The sequence below is a fragment of the Ursus arctos genome, unplaced genomic scaffold (genome assembly GCF_023065955.2).
Source record: "Ursus arctos isolate Adak ecotype North America unplaced genomic scaffold, UrsArc2.0 scaffold_4, whole genome shotgun sequence".
NCBI classification, from domain to species: Eukaryota; Metazoa; Chordata; class Mammalia; order Carnivora; family Ursidae; genus Ursus; species Ursus arctos.
This window is the reverse complement of record NW_026623056.1, coordinates 39,169,430-39,189,922: the sequence shown is the minus strand read 5'-3', so window position 1 is coordinate 39,189,922 and position 20,493 is coordinate 39,169,430. Positions and strand designations below refer to the sequence as shown.

Genomic DNA, 20,493 nt, shown 5'->3' with positions numbered 1-20,493 from the left:
TGTTATACGCAACTAATGAATGATCAAACTTTACGTTAAAAAAAAAAAAAGAAGATGTGGTCCATATATACAATGGAATATTACTCAGCCATCAGAAAGAACGATGACCCAACATGTGCAGCAACATGGACGGGACTGGAGGAGATTATGCTAAGTGAAATAAGTCAAGCAGAGAAAGACGATTATCATATGGTTTCACTCTTTTATGGAACATAAGAAACAGCAGGAAGATGGGTAGGAGAAGGAAGGGAAGAATGAAGGGGGTAAACAGAAGAGGGAATGAACCATGAGACTATGGACTCTGGGAAACAAACTGAGGGACTCAGAGGGGAGGGACGTGGGGCATTGGGATAGGCTGGTGGTGGGTATTAAGGAGGGCACATATTGCATGGAGCACTGGGTGTTATACGCAACTAATGAATCATGGAACACTACATCAAAAACAAAGGATGTACTGTATGGTGAGTAACATAACATAATAAAAAATTATTATTTAAAAAAAAGAAATGAAAATTGATACATTTGAAATATCAGTTAAAAAAATGCACAAACCCTTTTGACCAGGTAATTCCACTCAGGGGAATTTTTTAACAAATATATTCAAACAAATACAAAGAGATATATCCACAAGAAACATTCTATGTGATATTGTTTATAAGAGCAAAACAAACAAATATATTATCTAAATGTCCATCAATAGGTCTATGGTTAGCTAATAATTATATAACCATACAATGGAATTTTTCGTAATCATTAAAATAAATGAAATAATTCTGTTTGTGTTGATATAGAAGATCTCCAAGACTTATCATATTATTAGCTTTATGTAAGTACAGAACAGTATCATGGTATGTTCCTATTTGTCCTGACAAGCATATGGATACACATATATATACATATGTAAATATACCTAGAAATGTACACACATATCTTGGGTGTACAGATATATGGACATAAAATTTTCTGGAACAATACATAAAATATGTTGATGATTGTTCCTTCTGCAGAGTTCTTTCTTGAGGAAACTCAGTTTTCATTATCTACTGTACTGAACCATTTGAATATTTTATCATGAGCATTTGCTTTCTTTGTACTGACATCAATATTTCAATAACTAGCTAACATTCCAAAAATTTTCAGTTGTATAAGGATATGAATTCAAACCCTTTAAAAAGTCTCTGTCTTCTCAGAATCTTTGAAAAGCTAATCTCAAAATAGGTTTTCCTACTAGAACTCTAAGAAAATCAAAATAGTAGCTGTGCTGTATCTTTATTCATTTGTCCTGCTGTTAGATTCCAGTAACTTATGAAGCATGGAGACACAGCCCTTCAACTTCACTTTTAACACCTGAGACCTCTTCATCTTGCTCACAGTATCATAGAGGGATTGTTCTCTGTGTAGCTGGCATAGGGCTGCATTTCATCCTAAAAAAGAATTCAAAGTCAAAATCAGTTCAAAACAGCCAGAAGTCATTAACCGCCTATGTTTTTCTCACACGTGCCCACAGATTTAGTATCTACCAAGAGTGCTTATACTTGTGTATCTTGCCTTACATGGACGTAAGTGAAAGAATTTTTTCTATTATTTTGTGAAAAAATTTATTGATTATTTGTGTCCCAGCATGAGATGATAAAGTTTGACAGCTGGAATGGAGAAGAAGGAAGTAACATGAGAGGTATTTCAAAGGAGAGGGTCAAAGACTTGGTAAGCTATTGGTTATGAGATTATGGAGCAGGAGAGGACTTAAGCTCAGGTAATGATGATGGTGTAGAGAAAGAGAAGTCAAGAATTGGAGATGGTTTCATGAGGGAGAAAAGACCAATTCAGTTTATCCAAGCATTACAGTTCAAATTTGCCAAACGATATGTGTTTTGTAAGATACAGTTCTTGAAATGAATATATTGTCCGGAATGTGTATGAATAGTATAAGGTAGATAATTAACAAAAAAGTACATTTGAGTATTAGCATTATGAAATTAGAATTTTTGCTTTTTAACTAAAATATTAATATTGATGCAAATTATAATTACATACACTTTGCTATATTTTGACTTTGTGGCTTAAAAGTTTGCAAAAATGCTTTTTTAATGTTATCTTACCTCCAAAACAACTGAAGTAGCTTCTGTTTTTTTTAATTAGCACTTTCTGCAAAAAAGAAAAATAAGCTTGAGTGAATGTAGAAAATATCATTATTTAATTAAAAATGGGAAAAGAAAACAGCATACTATTCACAAATGTGGTTCATTTTTTTATAGGAGTCAGAAGAAATCAGAGATGGGCTACCAGAAATAAGAATGCTGCTTATAATTGATACACCTAAACAAGATAATTCTGGATTTGGGAAAAGGAAGTGGAATTATACAACAGAGGCCTGATATATGGAATAAATGTGACACATCCTTTTTGGTACATAAAATGAAGTATTGTAATTATTTTCTCAAATACAGATTAGCATACACTGACTCTACCAAGATGTTCTAAATGGCTTAATTCACTATGCTTGCATGCCTAAGTAACTGAGCAAAATCCCTCTTGTCATTAGAGTAGACTTTAGGACATTAGACATTAGGACATTAGAGTAGCTTTAGGACACACTTCTTGATCATGGGAGAGTTGATGTTAACATATTAATTTTACCCCGTCAATTCCATATACCTGACCCCTTCTAGCCCAATAAAGCTGAAAGAGAAAAAGCATCACTCAGTACCTGCAGCAACTGATTTTCCAAAGCCAAATGGATCCCACAATGACCAAGATAACCAAAATGGAGGAGATGATACATATAATAAAGTTTAGTGGTGATTGGTCACCTGTAAACATAGATACAAAAATATATGGTTTGTCTGTGCTGCATCCAAACAATGGAATATTATTTAGCATGAAAAAGAAATGAGCTACCAAGCCATGAAAAGACATGGAGGGAATTTAAATGCATATTATTCAGTGAAAAAAACCAAGCTGACAATGCTACATTCTGTATGATTCCAAATATATGACATTCTATGCAAAACTATGGAGACGGTGTAAAGATCAGGGGTTGCTAGAGATTAGGGTGGACGGAGGGATGAGTAAGTGGAGCACAGAGGACCTTTGGGACAGTGAAACGACTCTGTATGAAACTACAATGGTGGATATATGCACCCCTACATTTGCTAAAACTCATAGAATGTACACCTAGAGTGAACCCTAATGTAAACTACAAACTTTGAGTGATAATGTTGTGTTAATGTAGGTTCATCAATTCTCACAATGTACCAGTGTGGCATGGGTGATGTAGAGAGAGGGGGAGACTGTGCATGTGTCGGGGCAGGGGTAATATGGGAACTCTCTGCACTCTCCACTCAATTTTGCTATGAACCTAAAACTGCTCTAAAAACTCAAGTCTGTTAAATATATATATAACTGTAAAATAAAATATATGCTCAAGGATGTCTATTAAATATGTATATAACTGTAAAATAAAATATATGCTCAAGGATGTCTCACGGTTCATGAAATTCACTTCTGTGATTTTATTTTAAACAGTTCTGACTCATTAATAGTTCAAATCATTGTTATAATAAAATTGACTTATTAAAATTCTGATTCGAGGGTTTCTAACAAGACATCATCCTAAATCAAGATTTTGTGGCTTTCAGGATTCATGAGTGGTGAATTTGTGTAGGAGAGCTGTGCAGACTAGATTTCTCAGTTACAGTAATAGCAGGGTGTTTCTCATCTCCCGTATTCAGAAATAAATGGGGAGTAGTAAAGGAGGTAACTAGAAGAACAACATAATCCTGAAGTCACCTTTCTTCCTGGTCCTTGAAACTGACATGAATGCATGGCAGCAATGTTCAGTTATTTAACTCTGGCAGAGATATAAAGGTCAGTCTGACAAAAGGAGATGTCAGCAAAGGATTTGCAGCCCTGAGAGGTGCTGTTTGTTTGTTTGTTTAAATTCAGTTTAGTTAACATATACTATATTATTAGTTTCAGGGCTAGAATTTAATGATTCATCAGTTGCTGTATGAATGCTGAATGAACACCCAGGGCTCATTACAGAATGTACTCTCCTTAATGCCCATCACCCAAATACCCTATACGCCCACCCACCTCCCCTCCAGGAACCCTCAGTTTGTTTCCTAGCATTAAGAGTCTTTATGGTTTGCCTCCCTCTCTGTTTTCTTCTTATTTTTCCTTTCCTTCCCCTGTGTTCATCTGTTTTGTTTCTTAAATTCCAACTGTGAATGCAATCATGTGGTATTTGTCTTTCTCTGACTGACTCTTCGCTTAGCATAAGCAAAGTTTATGTTAGTTCCATCTACATCATTGCAAGGGGCAAGACTTCATTCTTTTGACGGCTTAGTAATATTCCAATACACACACACACACACACACACACACACACACACACACACACACCACAGCTTCTTTATCCATTCATATGTCAATGGACATCTGGACTCCCTCTATAGTTTGGCTATTGTGGACATTGCTGCTATAAACATTGGGATGCAGGTGTCCTTTTGAATCACTATGCTTATATCCTTAGATAAATACCTAGTAATGCAATTGCTGGGTCATAGAGTAGCTGTATTTTTAACTTTTTGAGCAAACTCCAAACTGTTTTCCACAGTGGCTGCAGCAGTTTGCATTCCCACCAACAGGGTAAGAGGGTTCCCCTTTCTCTGCATCCTCACCAACACCTGTTGTTCCCCGTGTTGTTAATTTTAGCCATTCTACCTGGTATGAGGTGGTATCTCGTAGTTTTGATTTGTTTTTCCTGATGCCGAGTGATGTTGAGCATTTTTTCATGTGTCTGTTGGCCATTTGTATGTCTTTTTTGGGGAAATGTTTGTTCATGTCTTCTAACCATTTCTTGACTGGATTTTTTGTTTTTTGGGTGTTGAGATTCATAAGCTCTTTATAGATTTTGTATACTAGTCCTTTATCTGATAAATCATTTGCAAATATCTTCTCCCACTCCATAGGTTGTCTTCGAGTTTTGTTGACTGTTTCCTTTGCTGTGCAAAAGCATTTTATCCTGATTAAGTCCCAATAGTTCAATCTGCTTTTGTTTCCCTTACCTTGGAGACGTGTCCAGAAAGAAGTTGCTGTGGCCAAGGTCGAAGAGTTTCCTATGTGTTCTGCTCTAGGATTTTAATAGATTCCTGTCTCACACTTAGGTCTTTCGTCCATTTTGAGAGGCAATGGTTCTAAGACCTTGCTCCTGCTATATTCTGAATGGGGCTGAGGGCTGCAGATGGAGGTGAGTGGAGGCTAAGCAGGCCGGTATCCTGTTCCTCCACATTCCTTCAGCAGTTTGTTTTTAAACATTGCATTTTTCTTTTATTTGAAAAAGAAAAATTTTTTTACACTTAAAACCAACAACATTATTTTGAAACCCTCTCTTGCAAACTAATGCACTCTCTTTCGTTGGAAGTATAGCCACAGAGGCTGATGATCTGCCCTGCAAGGAAGATAGGGAGGAGACCCAGCACTGGCTGAGGTGAATGAGACAGTCTCTTCAAGTCTGAGCATCCATAAACATGACATCATACTCTAATATCAGGTGGTCAGATTGCAAACATAACCAGGGCACAATTACTCTCCTCAGTAAATACTAAAATCTTTTTTAAAAAATCACTTTAAAAATGGATATTAGAAAATGGTGGCTTAAAGACATGGGTTTTTCTCTTTTCCCTTCTTAAACCTTCCTAAATTATCAGTAGGAAAAATTTTTCCATATAGACTTGCAAAGACAAAGAACACGGATGAGATGAGTAGATAAAAATTTTCAACTTGGGGGCGCCTGGGTGGCGCAGTTGTTGAGCGTCTGCCTTCGGCTCAGGGTGTGATCCTGGCATTTCAGGATCGAGCCCCACATCAGGCTCCTCCACTGGGAGCCTGCTTCTTCCTCTCCCACTCCCCCTGCTTGTGTTCCCTCTCTCGCTGGCTGTCTCTGTCTAATAAATAAATAAATAAATATTTAAAAAAATTTTTTTTCAACTTGTTTTTAGGTGAAAAATGAACAGAAGAAGGCAAATAATTTAGGGTAGAATAATAGGAATCCTAGTGCCCACAGAATACCAAGAAGACTCTAGAATAGGAAGGGCTAAATATACAAAAAGGGGGCAAGTGTGGGGGGGTGAAGTGTGAGTTAAAGTTGGAAGCTTCTTTGAAGGTCTGTATTAAGAAGAGGTAGGCGGCCAAGTCCACTCCCACCCTTCGCGGCCAGGTCACTGCATCTTCCTCAAACAGCAGAAAACAGGAAAGTTGATCCAGAAAAGGTAAACTGGAGAGATTCCAGAGTCAAGATCCAGACATAATGGAGGGTGGAGAGAAAGTGCCAGACTGAAGAGAGTTATTAAAGAAAAGTCTGAGTTCTGAACAGTCTCTCTCTCTCTTACACACACACACACACACACACACACACACACACACGTGCTCTCCTCTTCTTCCCTGCTCCCGTAACACTAATAGTCAGGGTTATCCCTCTAACACAATAGACTGGAGTTATTTTCTGCAGAACCTAAGCAGTCTCAGAGAACAGTCCTTCAGATAACTAAAGAATTCATCTTTAAAAAAATTTTTTTTATTTACCTCCTTGAAGCTAACTAGTTGACAGGCCCACCCACAGAAAACATAGCATCCAATCAGTTCATTTTTGAATGCTCACTTTGAAATGAATGGATAGCTAAGGATTCCCAGAGAGTTAAGAAAAGCCTCATACATAAAGCAAAGAGGTTAAAACGAGCAAATGTCTGGAAGGTAGAAGGAACTCAGATTAAACAAACATGGAATCAAGCAGAGGACTGTGGGAAAGAGAATGCCCAGGACAATCTTTGTGCTGCAGGTCTAGTGACTACCCAGGTCAGATTAGAACAAGAGTATGTAAAACTTCAAGAAAAGAAAAAAAAAAACTTTTCCTTCTTTGATTACCCAATAAATTTGACTTAACAAATTTGACCATATGGAAAGTAAGATTAAGAGAGGGTTTTCTACCATAAGGGACCCTTAATCATAGGAAACAAACTGAGGGCTATTGGAGGAGAGGAGGGTGGGGGGATGGTGTAACTGGGTGATGGGCATTAAGGAGGGCACGTTATATAATGAGTACTTTGTGTTCTAAAAGACTGATGAATCACTGAACTCTACCTCTGAAACTAATAATATACTATATGTTAATAAATTGAATTTAAATTTTAAAAAGAGTGTTTTAAATTTTTGTCAATGAGCTTAGTGATAATTAACAATAAATACAAATATTTTTAAGGAAACTAAAGAGTAAAGTTTAAATCAATCATAGAGGTTACTATAATATATCTAAAATTCTAGGAAGAACCTGGAGAAGAAAATCCTACCAAACTAAAAATTTGTGAAGAAAACTTGTGAGTAAATTGATCCTTCTTATAAAAACATGAACATTTGTTTAAAAATATGTTTATACTTCTCCTAAAACCATAAGTATTAATTAAAAGTACATTACTCGAGCCAACGACTACTTGCATACAAGTGGACATTAAATTATTAAAGTATTTTTCATTTTGATTATTAAATAATAAACGACACTCTAAAATATGGCTTCTGAAAACAAATTTCGGTGTTATTCTTCTGGACATAACTATTAACGATGGAGGAGAAGGACATAAAAAAGAGGGTGGGGAGATTATGCTTGAGTGAAAATCTCCACACACTCCTTTTTCATTCTTCCTTCAATTCTCTGAAAGAATGAACATAGCGAGCAAAAACTGGAATTACTAACCTGGTTTCAGCTCTAAGGACAAACTCTTGTTGCCAGTCACATGAGAGACAGAGCAGGACACATTAGACACCTGGCCATCCTCCCACTGGCACGTGCTCTGGACGGTCACGGCGCCATTGCCCAACTGTTGTTCCACAGTGTGACAGTCTCCCGGTGGGGTCCAGGAGATCTGGGCAGCTGGCTTCCCTGCAGCTGCCCTGCACACGATACTTCCATTGCTGCCTCGAAACAGGGTCACCTCAGGGGGCACTGCAGAGACGCACAGGAAAAGGCTTTGGTCTTAACCACAGGATATGGAATATAGGGAGATATTTGGTTCAGTCCCAGATCTGCTTCCCTGACATACCACAGTATGTGATGCTCCTTACCTGACACTTGGAGGTGATATCCAAGACCGAAATTCCCTTCCTGTGCGGCCACTTCACACCTGTAATATCCTTCATGGGTCGTGGCCACGGGACCAATCTGAAGGGCAGGATTCAGATCAGGTCTGGACTCCCAGGAGATTCTCTCATCGGTACAGTTTCTTTCACTGGTCTCATTGTTATCTCTCCTGTAGGCTCTCGAGCAGGAAGGCTTGCCTCTGAGGTTTATGTCCCACCTTATTATCAGCACATTTTCCAAGCTGACAGGAGGACAAGCGAGCACAACCTTTGTGTCCACAAGTACAGACAGAGAAGTGTTATCTGGACACACACACACAAGGAGAATGATGAAAGAAAATCTTGATAAAGAACTTCGTGGGTTAATTTTGCACAACATATTGCATAAGGTGTGCTAGAACATGACTTTGCTGGTGATCTTATTCCAAAACTACTAGGCTTACATAAAAAATTAAACATGCACAAAATGTATTTAACACATTAAACCTAATCCAAAGATGAACCCATTTTTCTCCTATATTTGTGTTATTAGATAAACTATATTTATTATATGTGTGAGAAATATTTTAAGGGTTTAAAATTGCGTCACAAGTCTTGTATAAAACAAACAAGAAAACATAATATAAATTAAAGGAGAAAGTCATTTAAATCTAATCTTTTGGACATAGAAACTACAAGATTTATCTTGTAACTCTCACTCCTCAGGACAGAAAGTGGAAAAATGGGTGATGTGGTTTTCTCCTCCTAATTTTGATCAGAGAGAATAAATCAGTAATATCAGAAAGAAATGCCTATCCTGAAGGGTGCCGCTTTGGACAAACATAAATGGAAAGCCTAAGATGGCATTCAGGTTGAATAAACTGGACTTTCTTAGCTATTTTTTATTTGGAGAAACATAAAGTCTGTAAAGTCAACAGGTCTTCCTTTCTTCCTACTGAGTCACACATACACTGCCAAACAGTCCCACAGTGAACATTGCTCACAGATTTTTTTGTAAGTTCTACGTAAATATGAGTATCAGAAGAGGTTCATTCCTTTTGTCCATCTTTTAAAGTAAAAATCCCTGGAACCTACAAGTACTCAGCAATAGAGAAGCCCCAGCTCGCCCATACCTACATTATTCATCCAAGGCTGGGAGAGGTCTGCTGAGAGAGAATGAGAGGCCTCCAGTACCCGTAAGCCAGGTGAGTGGCAGGGAGCTCATCACTTTAACGTGAGCAGAACCAGCTGTGGGGCTAGGTTGTTATGCCGGTGAAGCTCCTGAGTGATAAAACTCTGTATGTGAGATCTCTCCTCCCCTCTCCTCTTTTGGTTCATTTGCCTCTTCTGGGATGGACTCAAGCCCTTGCACGTCACAGCCAAATCAAGATCCCACAACTACAGGAAGCAAGGAGGGGGAGATGTTAGAGCAGCTCTAAGGGCCAGTTACACCCATGCTCCTTCCCCCACTGCAGGCGGCTCCCCACCTTGCTCGCAGGGAACCTGAGACTGGGCCAAGGCTTAGCAGCCTGAGGCAGTACAGGGGCTCGGAGAACAGCTGGAGGTGGGTGTGGGCGAGCATACAGGTGCCCAAGGGCGGGGTGCTGAAGATAACCCAGACAGAGGGGGGGCTGGTGAGGAGCACGGGGTGTGCTCTCTGTTTGTATCTCAGCTTGTGAACCGTCCGAGGCTTTAATATTTTGCCTGATACTTATTCTCAAGACCTGACTCTATTATTTTAAAGGAACCCATGAGCTGATCAATTAAATACGCATTGTATCAGGGGCACAGACTCCAGAGAAGTAGCTGCAAAGGGGAGGCTCCCAAGCCCCAAGGGCGGACTCTCCTCTTTCACCTCGCTGGGCTCTCTGACCCTCCAGCGATCCCCCTTCACCTGTGATGAGACCTCTTATGTGAAGGCTGTTACTCACCCTTCCCTAATCCTCTTCTCTCTCTTCCCACGCCTGTGGCGATCATTTACCAACGGCCAGTCACTCCCCAGCCCTCAGTGGGTTGGCGCCCGTCCACCACATACAATCTCCATGCGCCCCTGTGATCAGCTGCGGTGATGTCCCCTCCTGCTTCACAGAGGGAGCGCGGGTAGATTCCCCTGTTTGCTCCAGAACCAGCAGTCACGTCCCAGCGCGGCTGCACCTGTCTCTGGCTCCCCTCCGGTCTCCTGCAGCCTCGCGCACACAGACAAACCCCTTTTCCTTCTGCTCTCACTGCCATACCCTAGTTGGAGACCCATCACCACGCCTGGGTTACTACACAAGCCTCCTGCCGTCTGGCTCCGTCTCAAAACCCTCCTCTCCTCAGTTCCTGCCTTACCTTGCAGCCAGGTGCATGCCTGGCACACAGGGGTGATCCCCTCCACTCCGACCCCCTTCAGAGATCGCTCACTGCCCGAAGACAACGCTGACATGTCTTCGTCCTGGCTTCCAAAGCTCCCTTTTCAAATGGACTCCCCTTGGCAACCTTACCACCCCCTGTCGCGCCCACATTTCAGAAAGGAACCAGCAGGCACGACTGCCTATCTCGGCGCTCCCGGCACGGTTCTTGCAGCCTGGGTGCCTGCCCAGCGCTCTGTCCATGAAAATGCTCCTCTTCCCTGAAGAGCCATTCACATGCCGCGTCCCCGCGAAGCCTCCCCAGAGCCTTGGTGCCCACTCTCCGCCCTCCACGTTCCCGGCACGCTCCATGCGAGGGCTCATCTCCTCTAGTTTAGGTGGGGTCCGTGCTTATTTCTGGGTTCTCCCACAAAACTGAGCCCCTGAGGGCGCTCTGGCAGTCTAGCTCGCCTCGCTCATCTGTGTCCCCACAAAGCCTGGCACAGAGCCTGCTAGAGAGAGCTCCATAATCTCCACGTGGAATTGACCTGCCTTGGGGGAGAAGCGCCGGGGTCATTCAGGGTCCCTCACACCACAGCATTCAGATCACCACACTCTGCACCTGCCCTCAAGGCTGGCCCCTGACCAGACCCTCAGCTCTGTTTCTAAGGCAGTTCCACACTTCCTCCCTTTCCTACTGGCCTCTAGAAAACATTAAAAAGCATATTACCTTCTGCAGGAGGTATGAGCTTGCTCTGATTTCCTTCCGCAGGTGAACTATATGGTGAAGCTAGAAAATATTCAAAGAAGAGTAAAAGAAGTCAATTTTAGGTGCCTAAATGGAGTATAAGCCACAATGTATCCACAAATCCAGCAGACACCATGGTAGAAAATCTGAATTGTAACTAAAGTCCACAAAAACCTTTGCAAAACAGAAATTAGAAGTTATTCCATCAAGGGGAAATACACGTTAACACTTGAAAATTACATTCTGAGCTCTTAATCAAGATCTCCCATTTATGAGACACCTTGCTGTAATTGACAACCATTTGGTCCAAGGTAACCCTACTTCCACCTCTTTCCCAGCCACCGTGGACTGGTCCATCATGGGTACCTCCCGTGAGCTGGGCTGAGTAGTGCTTTCTCCACATGCCACCCCCAGGATTAAAGTTGTTTAATCCAGTGGTGGGCCTCACCCAGCTACACAAATGATTTACTTTCAGGAGAATTTGGAACCAAATTGAGAAGTATATTTCATCCCTCTTTTCCCCCATTTTTCCTACTGTGACTGCTAATTTTATGTGTCAACCTGGCTTGGACATGTTTCCTAGATATTCAGTCAAACAGTATTCCAGATGTTTTTGTAAAGGTTTTTTGTTTTTGTTTTTTTTTAGGTAAGATTAACATTTAAATGAGTAGACTTTCAGTAAACTAAATTCCCCTCCATAATTGGGTGGGCCTTGTCCTTGTCCTACTCCTTGTCCTCCTCCTTGTTGAAGGCCTCTAGTGGGGAAAAAAAAAAAAAGAGTTACCTGCTGGGAAAGTGACTTCTATAGCAGACTGCCTTCAGACTCAAACTGCTATGCTTTCCAGCGTCTCTAGCTCTGGCCCACCCTGCATATTCTGGACTTGCCGAGGCTCTGCAATCATGTTGGCCAATTGTTAAAAATAAATCTCTCTCTCTCCCTCAATTCCTCTTTCCTCCTTCTTTCTCTCTGTCTCTCTCTTCCTCTCTCTGTTATTCTGTTTCTGTAAGGAACTGATTAATAGACGCATCTTGGGAAGAACGAAGCAGAAGCAGAGAGATATAGAAAGATACTCCTCATCTAGCTGAAATTTCTCATTTCCTAGTTCCTGAGATGCACATGCATTCCTTCACGGGTTCTGCAGAATTTCTGACAATCCAAGTAGTCCTAATGCACTTCAAATCCAGGTTCTGAAGAAATTCTGCATTGAAGTAATTTTGTAAAAGCATTTTTTTGAAATTATGATTTATCCTATGGAATATTCTGTGTGTGCTTGAGTAGAATGCGTTCTGCTGTTGATGGAAGGGATATTCTGTACCTGTCTGTTAGGCCATTTGGTCTACAGTGTTGTTCAAGTGTACTGTTTCCTTACTGATTTTATGTCAGAATGCTTTATCCATTTTCAATGTGGAGTATTAAAGTTCCCTACAACTGCTGTGTTGTTTTCTATTTCTCCTTCAGTTCTGTTAATATCTGCTCTGCATATTTGGTGCATAAGTATTTGCAAGTGTTATATCCACTTGATGAATTGACTCCTTTACCATTAGATAGTGACATTCTTTGCCGTTAGTTACAGTTTTTTTTTTTTTTAAGATTTTATTTATTTATGTGACAGAGAGACAGCCAGCGAGAGAGGGAACACAAGCAGGGGAGTGGGAGAGGAAGAAGCAGGCTCCCAGCGGAGAAGCCCGATGTGGGACTAGATCCCGGAACGCCAGGATCACGCCCTGAGCCGAAGGCAGACGCTTAACGACTGCACTACCCAGGCGCCCCAAGTTACAGTTTTTTACTTAAAGTCTCTTTTCGCTAATGTAAGTATAGCTATCCCACCTTTTTTTGGTTTTCATTTGCATTGAACACCTTTTTCCATCCCTTCACTTTCAGCCTATGTGTATCCCTAAAGCTAAAGTCAGTCTCTTATAGGGAGCGTATTGTCGAATCTTGTCATTTCATCTGTTCAGACACAGTGCATTTGGAGAATTTAGTCCATTTATATTAAGATAACTGATAGACGTGTACTTACTATCGCCATTTTGTTCATTGTTTTCTGTGTTTGTTTTCTTTATTTGAAGTACCTTTATTCCTTTCTTTGTCTCTCCTTGTTCCTTTGTGATCTGATGATTTTTTTGTAGTGGTATGCTTTGATTCGTTTTCCTATATCTTCTGTGTATTTACCAGATGCTTTTCTTTGTGGTTACTATGAGGCTTACACAGGACACCTTAGAGTTAGGGCACCTGAGTGGTTCAGTCAGTCAAGCGTCCACATCTAGATTCAGTTCAGGTCGTGATCTTGGGATCCTGAGATTGAGCCCTGCGTCCAGCTCCACAATAAGTGGGGAGTCTGTTTGAGATTCTCTCCTTCTTCCTCTGCCTCTCTCCCAGCTCATGTTCTCTCTCTCTCTCTAAAATAAATAATTTTTTAAAAACCTACCTTAGAGTTATTTTAAGCAGATTATAACTTAGTGCATGGGATGTAATGCTCAATACTTTTACTTCTCCTTTCCCGTTTTTTATTAATGTCATGTTTACATATTTTTAATTTGTGTATTCACTAACAGAGTATTACAGCTCTCATTATTTTTTTTTATATATTTTATTTATTTATTTGACAGAGAGACAGCCAGCGAGAGAGGGAACACAAGCAGGGGGAGTGGGAGAGGAAGAAGCAGGCTCCCAGTGGAGGAGCCTGATGTGGGGCTCGATCCCAGAACGCCGGGATCACGCCCTGAGCCGAAGGCAGACGCTTAAGGACTGTGCCACCCAGGCGCCCCAGCTCTCATTATTTTTAATACTTTTCTTTCTAGCATTTGTACTAGAGTTGAAAGTGATTTACATACCAGCATTACAGTATTAGACTATTCTGAATTCAATTATATATTTGCCTTTATCAGTGTGTTTATTGTCCATATGTCTTCACTATGCTGATTAGCATCCTCTCACAACAATCCGAAGAGCTCCCTTTAGAATTAATTTTAAGCAGGTCTAGTACTGACAAAGTCCATCTGCTTTGTTTTCTCTAGGAAAGTCTTCATCTCACCTTTGTGTCTGGTTTGCCAAGTATTCTTCCATGACAGGATTTTTTTTCAGCACTCTGAATTTACCATCCCACTCTCCTGGTCTGCAAAGTCTCTGCTGAGAAATGTGCTTGTTTTATAGGGCTCCTTTATATGTGACCAGTCACCCTTCCCCTCCTGCTTTCAAAAGTCTCTCTTTTCCATTTGAGTATAATGTGTCTCAGTGAAGATTTTTTTTAAAGGGGTAATGTAAGATTTATTTATTTATTTATTTATTTATTTATTTATTTATTTGAGAGACAGAGAGCGAGTGAGCACAAGCAGGGGGAGTAGCAGAGGGAGAAGGAGAAGCAGGCTCCCCGCTGAGCAGAGAGCCAGATGTGGAGCTCGATCTCAGGACCATGGGATCATGACCTGAACCAAAGGCAGATACTGACTGAGCCACCCAGGTGCCCCTCTGTAAAGATTTCTTTATGGTCAGTCGAGTTCTTTGGGCTTCATGAATCTGGATGTTCATTCCCCACAGGGAAGTTGTCTCTCATTACTACTTTAAATTACCTTTCTGCTCCTTTCTCTTTCATGCTTATCTGGGGCCCCCATAATGGTTTTTTATTTTGTTTGTTGTTATTTCATAAGACCCACAAACTTTTCTTCACTCACTTTTGTTCTTTTAGTTTGTTTGCTTTTCATCTTTTACTGGATGATTTCAAATTATGTCTTTTTTTAAGAATTTATTTATTCATGAGAGAAAGAGAGGGAGAGAGAGGCAGAGGCAATGGAAGAAGCAGGCCTCCTGTGGAGCAGGGAACCCAATGCAGGACTCAATCCCAGGACCAGAATCATGACCTGAGCTGAAGGCAGATGCCAACCAACTGAGCCACCCAGGCGCCCTCAAATTATGTCTTTATGTTCACTAATTCTCTCTTCTACTTGATGAATCTGTTGTTGAAGCTCTCGATTGAATTTTTCAGTGCAGTCATTGCATTATTGGGCCCCAGAATTTGTGTTTGGTTCCTTGTCATGATTTCTATCTCTTCCTTGAACTCTCCTTTTGTTCATGTATTATTTTCTAGATTTTATTCAATTGTCTGTTTTTTCTTATAGCTCACTGAGCTTCTTTAAATATCTATTTTGTAATTCTTTGTCAGACATGCAGATCTTCATTTCTTTGAGATCTGGCACTGCAGCTTTATTTTGTTCCTTAAATGGTGTCATGTTTCCTTGATCTTTTGGAAGTTCTGCATTGCTAGTGTCTTCACATTTGTAGAATCTGTCATTTCCCCAGTCTTTACTGACTGGCTGCTTCAGAAAAAGATCTTCACCTGTCAACCCAGCTAGAGATTTGGGGGGGGGGGGTGTCTCTCAGGCCTTTCTTAAAGATGCACACCTTCTCCATTCCCCTGGGTCCTTCAGGGTGGAAGTCTTAGGATTATGTGTCTTCTCTCAATTCCACAAAAACAGATAGAATTCTGAAATCCTGCCATTTATGGGTATAGTTTGCCCTATATAACCAAATCAAGGGTAAGTGGGTGTCTTAGTCAGTTTTGCCTGCTGCAGCAAAAACACCATAGAGTGGCTTAGATGACAAACATTTTTTCTCACAGTTCTAGAGACTAGGAAGTCTAAGATGAAAGCAGTGGTAGATATGGTGTCCGGTAATAGCCCACTTCCTGGCTTATAGACAGTGAGCAGCCTTCTCACTGTATTCTCACATGGGAGGGCCAGAGGGAGTGAAAAAGAGAGAAAGCAAGATCTCCTGGGTCTCTTCATATAAGGGTACTAATCTGAAAGCTCCACCAGCATGACCTAATTACTTCCCAAAGTTTCCCTCTCCAGATACCATCACCTTGGAGATTAGGTTCCAACATATGAATTTTGGAGGACATATTCAGTCCATAGCAGTGAGAAGACTCGGGTTAGTTGCCATAATGGAAAATGATGATCCAGGTTTTTATACTCAAACCAGTTCTCAGACTCAAACCAGCACAATTATAAGCTCACATTCCAAAATTACAAAATAAGGGAAAAAACCATAAAATCAGATAATGCACTTTTTAAAAAGATTTTATTTACTTATTTAGTGGGGGAGGGGGAGCAGAGGAGGAGGGAGAAAGAATCTAAGCAGACTCCGTACTGAGTACAGATCCCAATATGGGGCTCTATCCACCAGAGGGAGATCACAACCTGAGCCAAAGCCAAGAGTCGGACGCTTAACTGACTGTGCCACCCAGATGCCCCTGCATAATGCACATTTTACTGGATGCCCTCTCTTATTCCTAAAGAATAAGATTCAGAACTTCAGAATTTGGAATTATTAAATATAAGGTATAAATTAAATGTGTTGTGGATGTTTAAGGAAATGGACAATTTAAAAAATACATATATCACCTGTCCTCCCAAAAAACCTAGCCAGATTAGAAGAACACAACAGAACTCAATTTACTCATTGTCTGCTTATTCAACCTGGAAAGCTAGAAAAACACAAACATACAGGATATGAGAAAGGGAGAATTTCAGAAAGTCCTAGATGACATCTTCTTCCAGTATAAAGCAGTTTCATCTCCACAAAAAATCTGTTGTTTAGTGCAGTTGCCTTCATGAATTATCTTAGCTAGATCTTCTGAATAACTTGCTATAACTTCTACATTGGCATTTGCTGCTTCATCTTGTACTTCTATGTTGTTAATTGGCCTAATTTCAAAATTGTTGCGTCCCAGGGAAGAGGGATGCCAGGGGACAGGGAGAGAGAGGTGGGGGAATAGCCAGTCACTGGAAGAACCAGAACACACACAGACTTAAGTCACCATCTTCTATGGGCATGGTGAGTGACACTGTGAAACAATTACAATAGTAACATCAAAGATCACTGATCACAGATCACCACAACAAATATAATATAATTACAAAGTTTCAAATATTGCAAGAATTACCAAACTGTAGCACAGAGCTGCAAAGTGAGCAAATGCTGTTGAAAAAATGGTTCTGATAGTCTTACTCCACGGAAGGTTGCCACAGACCGTCACTTACCATAAACCACAATATCTGTAAAGTGCAATAGAGTGAAACACAATAAAGCAAGATATGCCCATATGCCTAATAAGAGCTTCAAAATACATGAGCAAAGATGAAGAATGTCTTTGATGAGCTTATTAATAGATGGGATATGGCTGGGGAAAGAATCTCTAAGCTAGAGAATATATCAATAGAAACCTCCAAAAATGAAAAGCAAAGAGAACAAACACTTAAGAAAAAAAAAAAAACCAGCATATCCAAGGACTATCAGACAACTAGGAAAACATGAAAATACATGTAATGGACAAATCAGAAGGAAAAGAAAGAAAGGAACAGAAGAAATATCTGAATCAATAACTGTGAATTTCCCCCAAGTCACTCTCAGATACCAAACCAAAGTTCTAGAAAGCTTGGAGAACACCAAGCAGAATAAATGCCAAAAAAACTTAGACCTATCATATTAGTTGAAACTACGGAAAATCAAAGATAAAGAAGAAATTCTGAAAAAAGCCAGAAAAACAAAACATCTTATAGGAAAAAAAAGATGAAAATTATATCCAACTTCTCCTAGGAAATCAGGCAAGAAAAAAAGAGAATGAAGTAAAATATCTGAAGTGTTAATAGAAAAAGACCCCACCACACTAGAATTCTGTACTGTTAAAATTACCTTCCCCTTCAAGGGGGATGGAGAAATGAAAGTCTTCCTCAAACAAACAAAAATTGAGGTCAGTTGGTCCCAGTGGACCTGCCTTGAAAGAAATGTGAACACTTCTTCAGGGAAAGAAATAATGTCAGTCAGAAACTCAGATCTACATAAAGGAAGGAAGAACATTACAGAATGAATAAGTGAAGATAAAATAAAAGCTTTTATTTTTCTTCTTACTTTCTTTCTTTTTCTTATTCTTAATGGATTTAACAGATAAGTGTCTTCAAAATAATAATAGCAATGATGTATTTTCAATATGCATTTACATATTTTATATATTCTATAAATATTTAACATGAGTATATTATAAAATATATATACAAAATAGAAAAATATTGATATATGTTTAATTGGATGGAGTATATTTATATACAGTTGAAATGAGTGACAGCAATAGTACAACGATGGCCAAAATCTAGACCACTAATAACATCAAACACTGGCAAGGATGTGAAGCAACATGGACTCAGTGATTAGCAGTGGGAATGCAAAACGCTACAGCAACTTTGTAAGACAGGCTGGCAGTTTCTTAATATACTAAACATAGTCTTACAGTATGATCTATCACTAGCACTGCTTGGTTTTACCCAACAGGGTTAAAAACAGCTACACAAAAACCTGCGCCCAGGTGTTTGTAGCAACTTTATTCATAATTGCCAACACTTGGAAGCAATCAAGATGCCTTCGAGTAGGTGAATGGCCAGATTGAGGTACATCCAGACAATGGAATATTATTCAGAGCTAAAAAGAATGAGCTATCAAGCCATGAAAAGAGAAAGAGGAAACTGAAATACACATTACAAAAGTGAAAAAAACCTTCGAAAGGCTACATATTGTGCAATTCCAACTGTGATATTCTGCAAAAGGCAGAAACTGTGGAGACACAAAAAGATAAATGGTTGTCATGAGTTAGAGGGAGGGAGAATGCACGGAACACAGAGGACTTCGAGGGCACTGAACTATGCTCTGGGATACTGTAGTGGTGGGTATATGTCATTATACTTTCCTTCAAACCAATAGAATGCACAACACCAAGATTGAACCCTGTGTAAACCATGCACTTGGGTGGTAATTATGTGTCAGTGCAGGTTCATCACTTGCAACAAATGGAACAGTCTGGCGGGGATGCTGATAATGACACACAGGCTGTGCACAGGTGGGGTTAAGAGGGATTTGGGAAATCTCTGTACTTCCCTCTCAAGTTTGCTGTAAACATAAAACTGCCCTAAAAAGGGGTCTTAAAATAATTTAAAAAAAAAACACACTTTTTATATTAAATGGATGTTTAATTTTATCAAATATACTATGCAATCTTATGGTTTCCTCCTTAAAACAGGAAATGGAGTCAATTACATTAACCGGTTTTAATTACACTCTTTTCAAGTACATCTTTTTGTTGCCATCTGTTTCCTGCCACATCTAAATGTTTCTCTAGTACTTTTCATGAGTCAAATCTACTATTATTCACTGTCTTTTGAGTTCTCCCCAAATGTTCCCCCCTCCCTCCCAATTTCTTTCACCTTTTCCTCACCCTAGATTCCCAGCTTTCTTTCTCCTAAGAACTGGTTCTCTTCTCCCTTCACTACACATAATATGAAAATGTGGAAGCCGGTGTTTCTCAGAATGTTTTGGAACTTCTTCAGGATGATTGCAAGGAAACACAGAATGGATTTAGGTTTGTTTTCTCCTGCCTAAGGCTGCTCTAATTTTAGTCACTCCACTCATTTGTTCTACCTGTTCACGCTTTGGGTTAAGATTGATTTGTATGAAGTGTTCTGATGTGAGCATGAAATCCTTGACTTAGAATAATTGTTTATCATTTATATATTCTTATGTTCTCTTAGCCTCATTTCCTGAAACAATTTTTACTGGTTCATTTTTTGCCTCTATTTTAAAATTTAACAACCCCAAATAGAAACTTAGGGTTTCTTTTTTAGCCTGTGTGCTAGAAATATTAGAAATGGCAAAGAAGAAAAAAACAATTTTACATCAATAAATATAAGGTCCAAAAAATAAGAATTCAAGGAGACAATAAAAATACAAACCAAGAAACTGGAGGAAACACTGCGTTTTGTCTAGTCACACAAGTTCCGTTTCACTCCATACCAGAGCCCCCAGTATTACCCTGGACTCAGCTAGACAACCAGTCAGTGCACCATTGACATAAGGTAAATATGAAGGTTTGCTGGGTAATATACGAATGTATCACTAGAACAGATTAGAAAACATTTGATGAGTGGCTAAAGTACAACCTTGGCACTATTGAAATACAGCTTTACGTCTTGCTGAAAATGTCACAGCATCAGACTTACCAGACACCAGGACATTGACGGAGATCAGTACCCTCAAAGCTGAAGTCCTCCCCAGAGTATGCATTTGGAGTGGTTAGCCACCGAGTAGCCAAGGACAGGAAATGTCACTGAGTTTTGTTGAGCAATAAACCTTAGAAAAGCTCATACATATGATTCATTGGTTCTCCCATAGTGCTGAAGTGACAAAATGAATTATATAGCAATTTATTTAGAAAGCATTTTGGGAACATAAATTACATATGGCAAAATGGACAAATCTTTAGT

The 20,493-nt window shown here is 39.8% G+C and overlaps 1 protein-coding gene across 1 annotated transcript; it reads right to left on the bottom strand.

The window, feature by feature from the left end:
- Nucleotides 1-1,268: 1,268 nt before the first annotated feature.
- LOC113249464 (cell surface glycoprotein CD200 receptor 1-like) lies at nucleotides 1,269-20,299 on the bottom strand. The gene is made up of 7 exons (XM_048215020.2): nucleotides 20,230-20,299; nucleotides 11,170-11,229; nucleotides 8,116-8,433; nucleotides 7,748-7,996; nucleotides 2,708-2,810; nucleotides 2,100-2,145; nucleotides 1,269-1,424 (listed from the first exon to the last, which is right to left on the bottom strand). Exons 1-6 carry the CDS (start codon nucleotides 20,291-20,293, stop codon nucleotides 2,136-2,138), a joined length of 804 nt encoding a protein of 267 aa, XP_048070977.1. The 5' UTR covers nucleotides 20,294-20,299; the 3' UTR covers nucleotides 1,269-1,424; nucleotides 2,100-2,135.
- Between the last annotated feature and the right edge of the window lie 194 nt (nucleotides 20,300-20,493).

What these genes read in the sequence shown, in the direction of transcription:
- LOC113249464 (XM_048215020.2), bottom strand. Translation starts at nt 20,293, where the DNA reads ATGCATACTCTGGGGAGGACTTCAGCTTTGAGGGTACTGATCTCCGTC. An exon ending in GCTCATACCTCCTGCAGAAG is followed by an intron (nt 8,434 to 11,169) that starts GTAATATGCTTT and finishes GTGTGTGTCCAG; the next exon opens with ATAACACTTCTCTGTCTGTA. An exon ending in GTCCTTAGAGCTGAAACCAG is followed by an intron (nt 2,811 to 7,747) that starts GTTAGTAATTCC and finishes CTATGTTTACAG; the next exon opens with GTGACCAATCACCACTAAAC.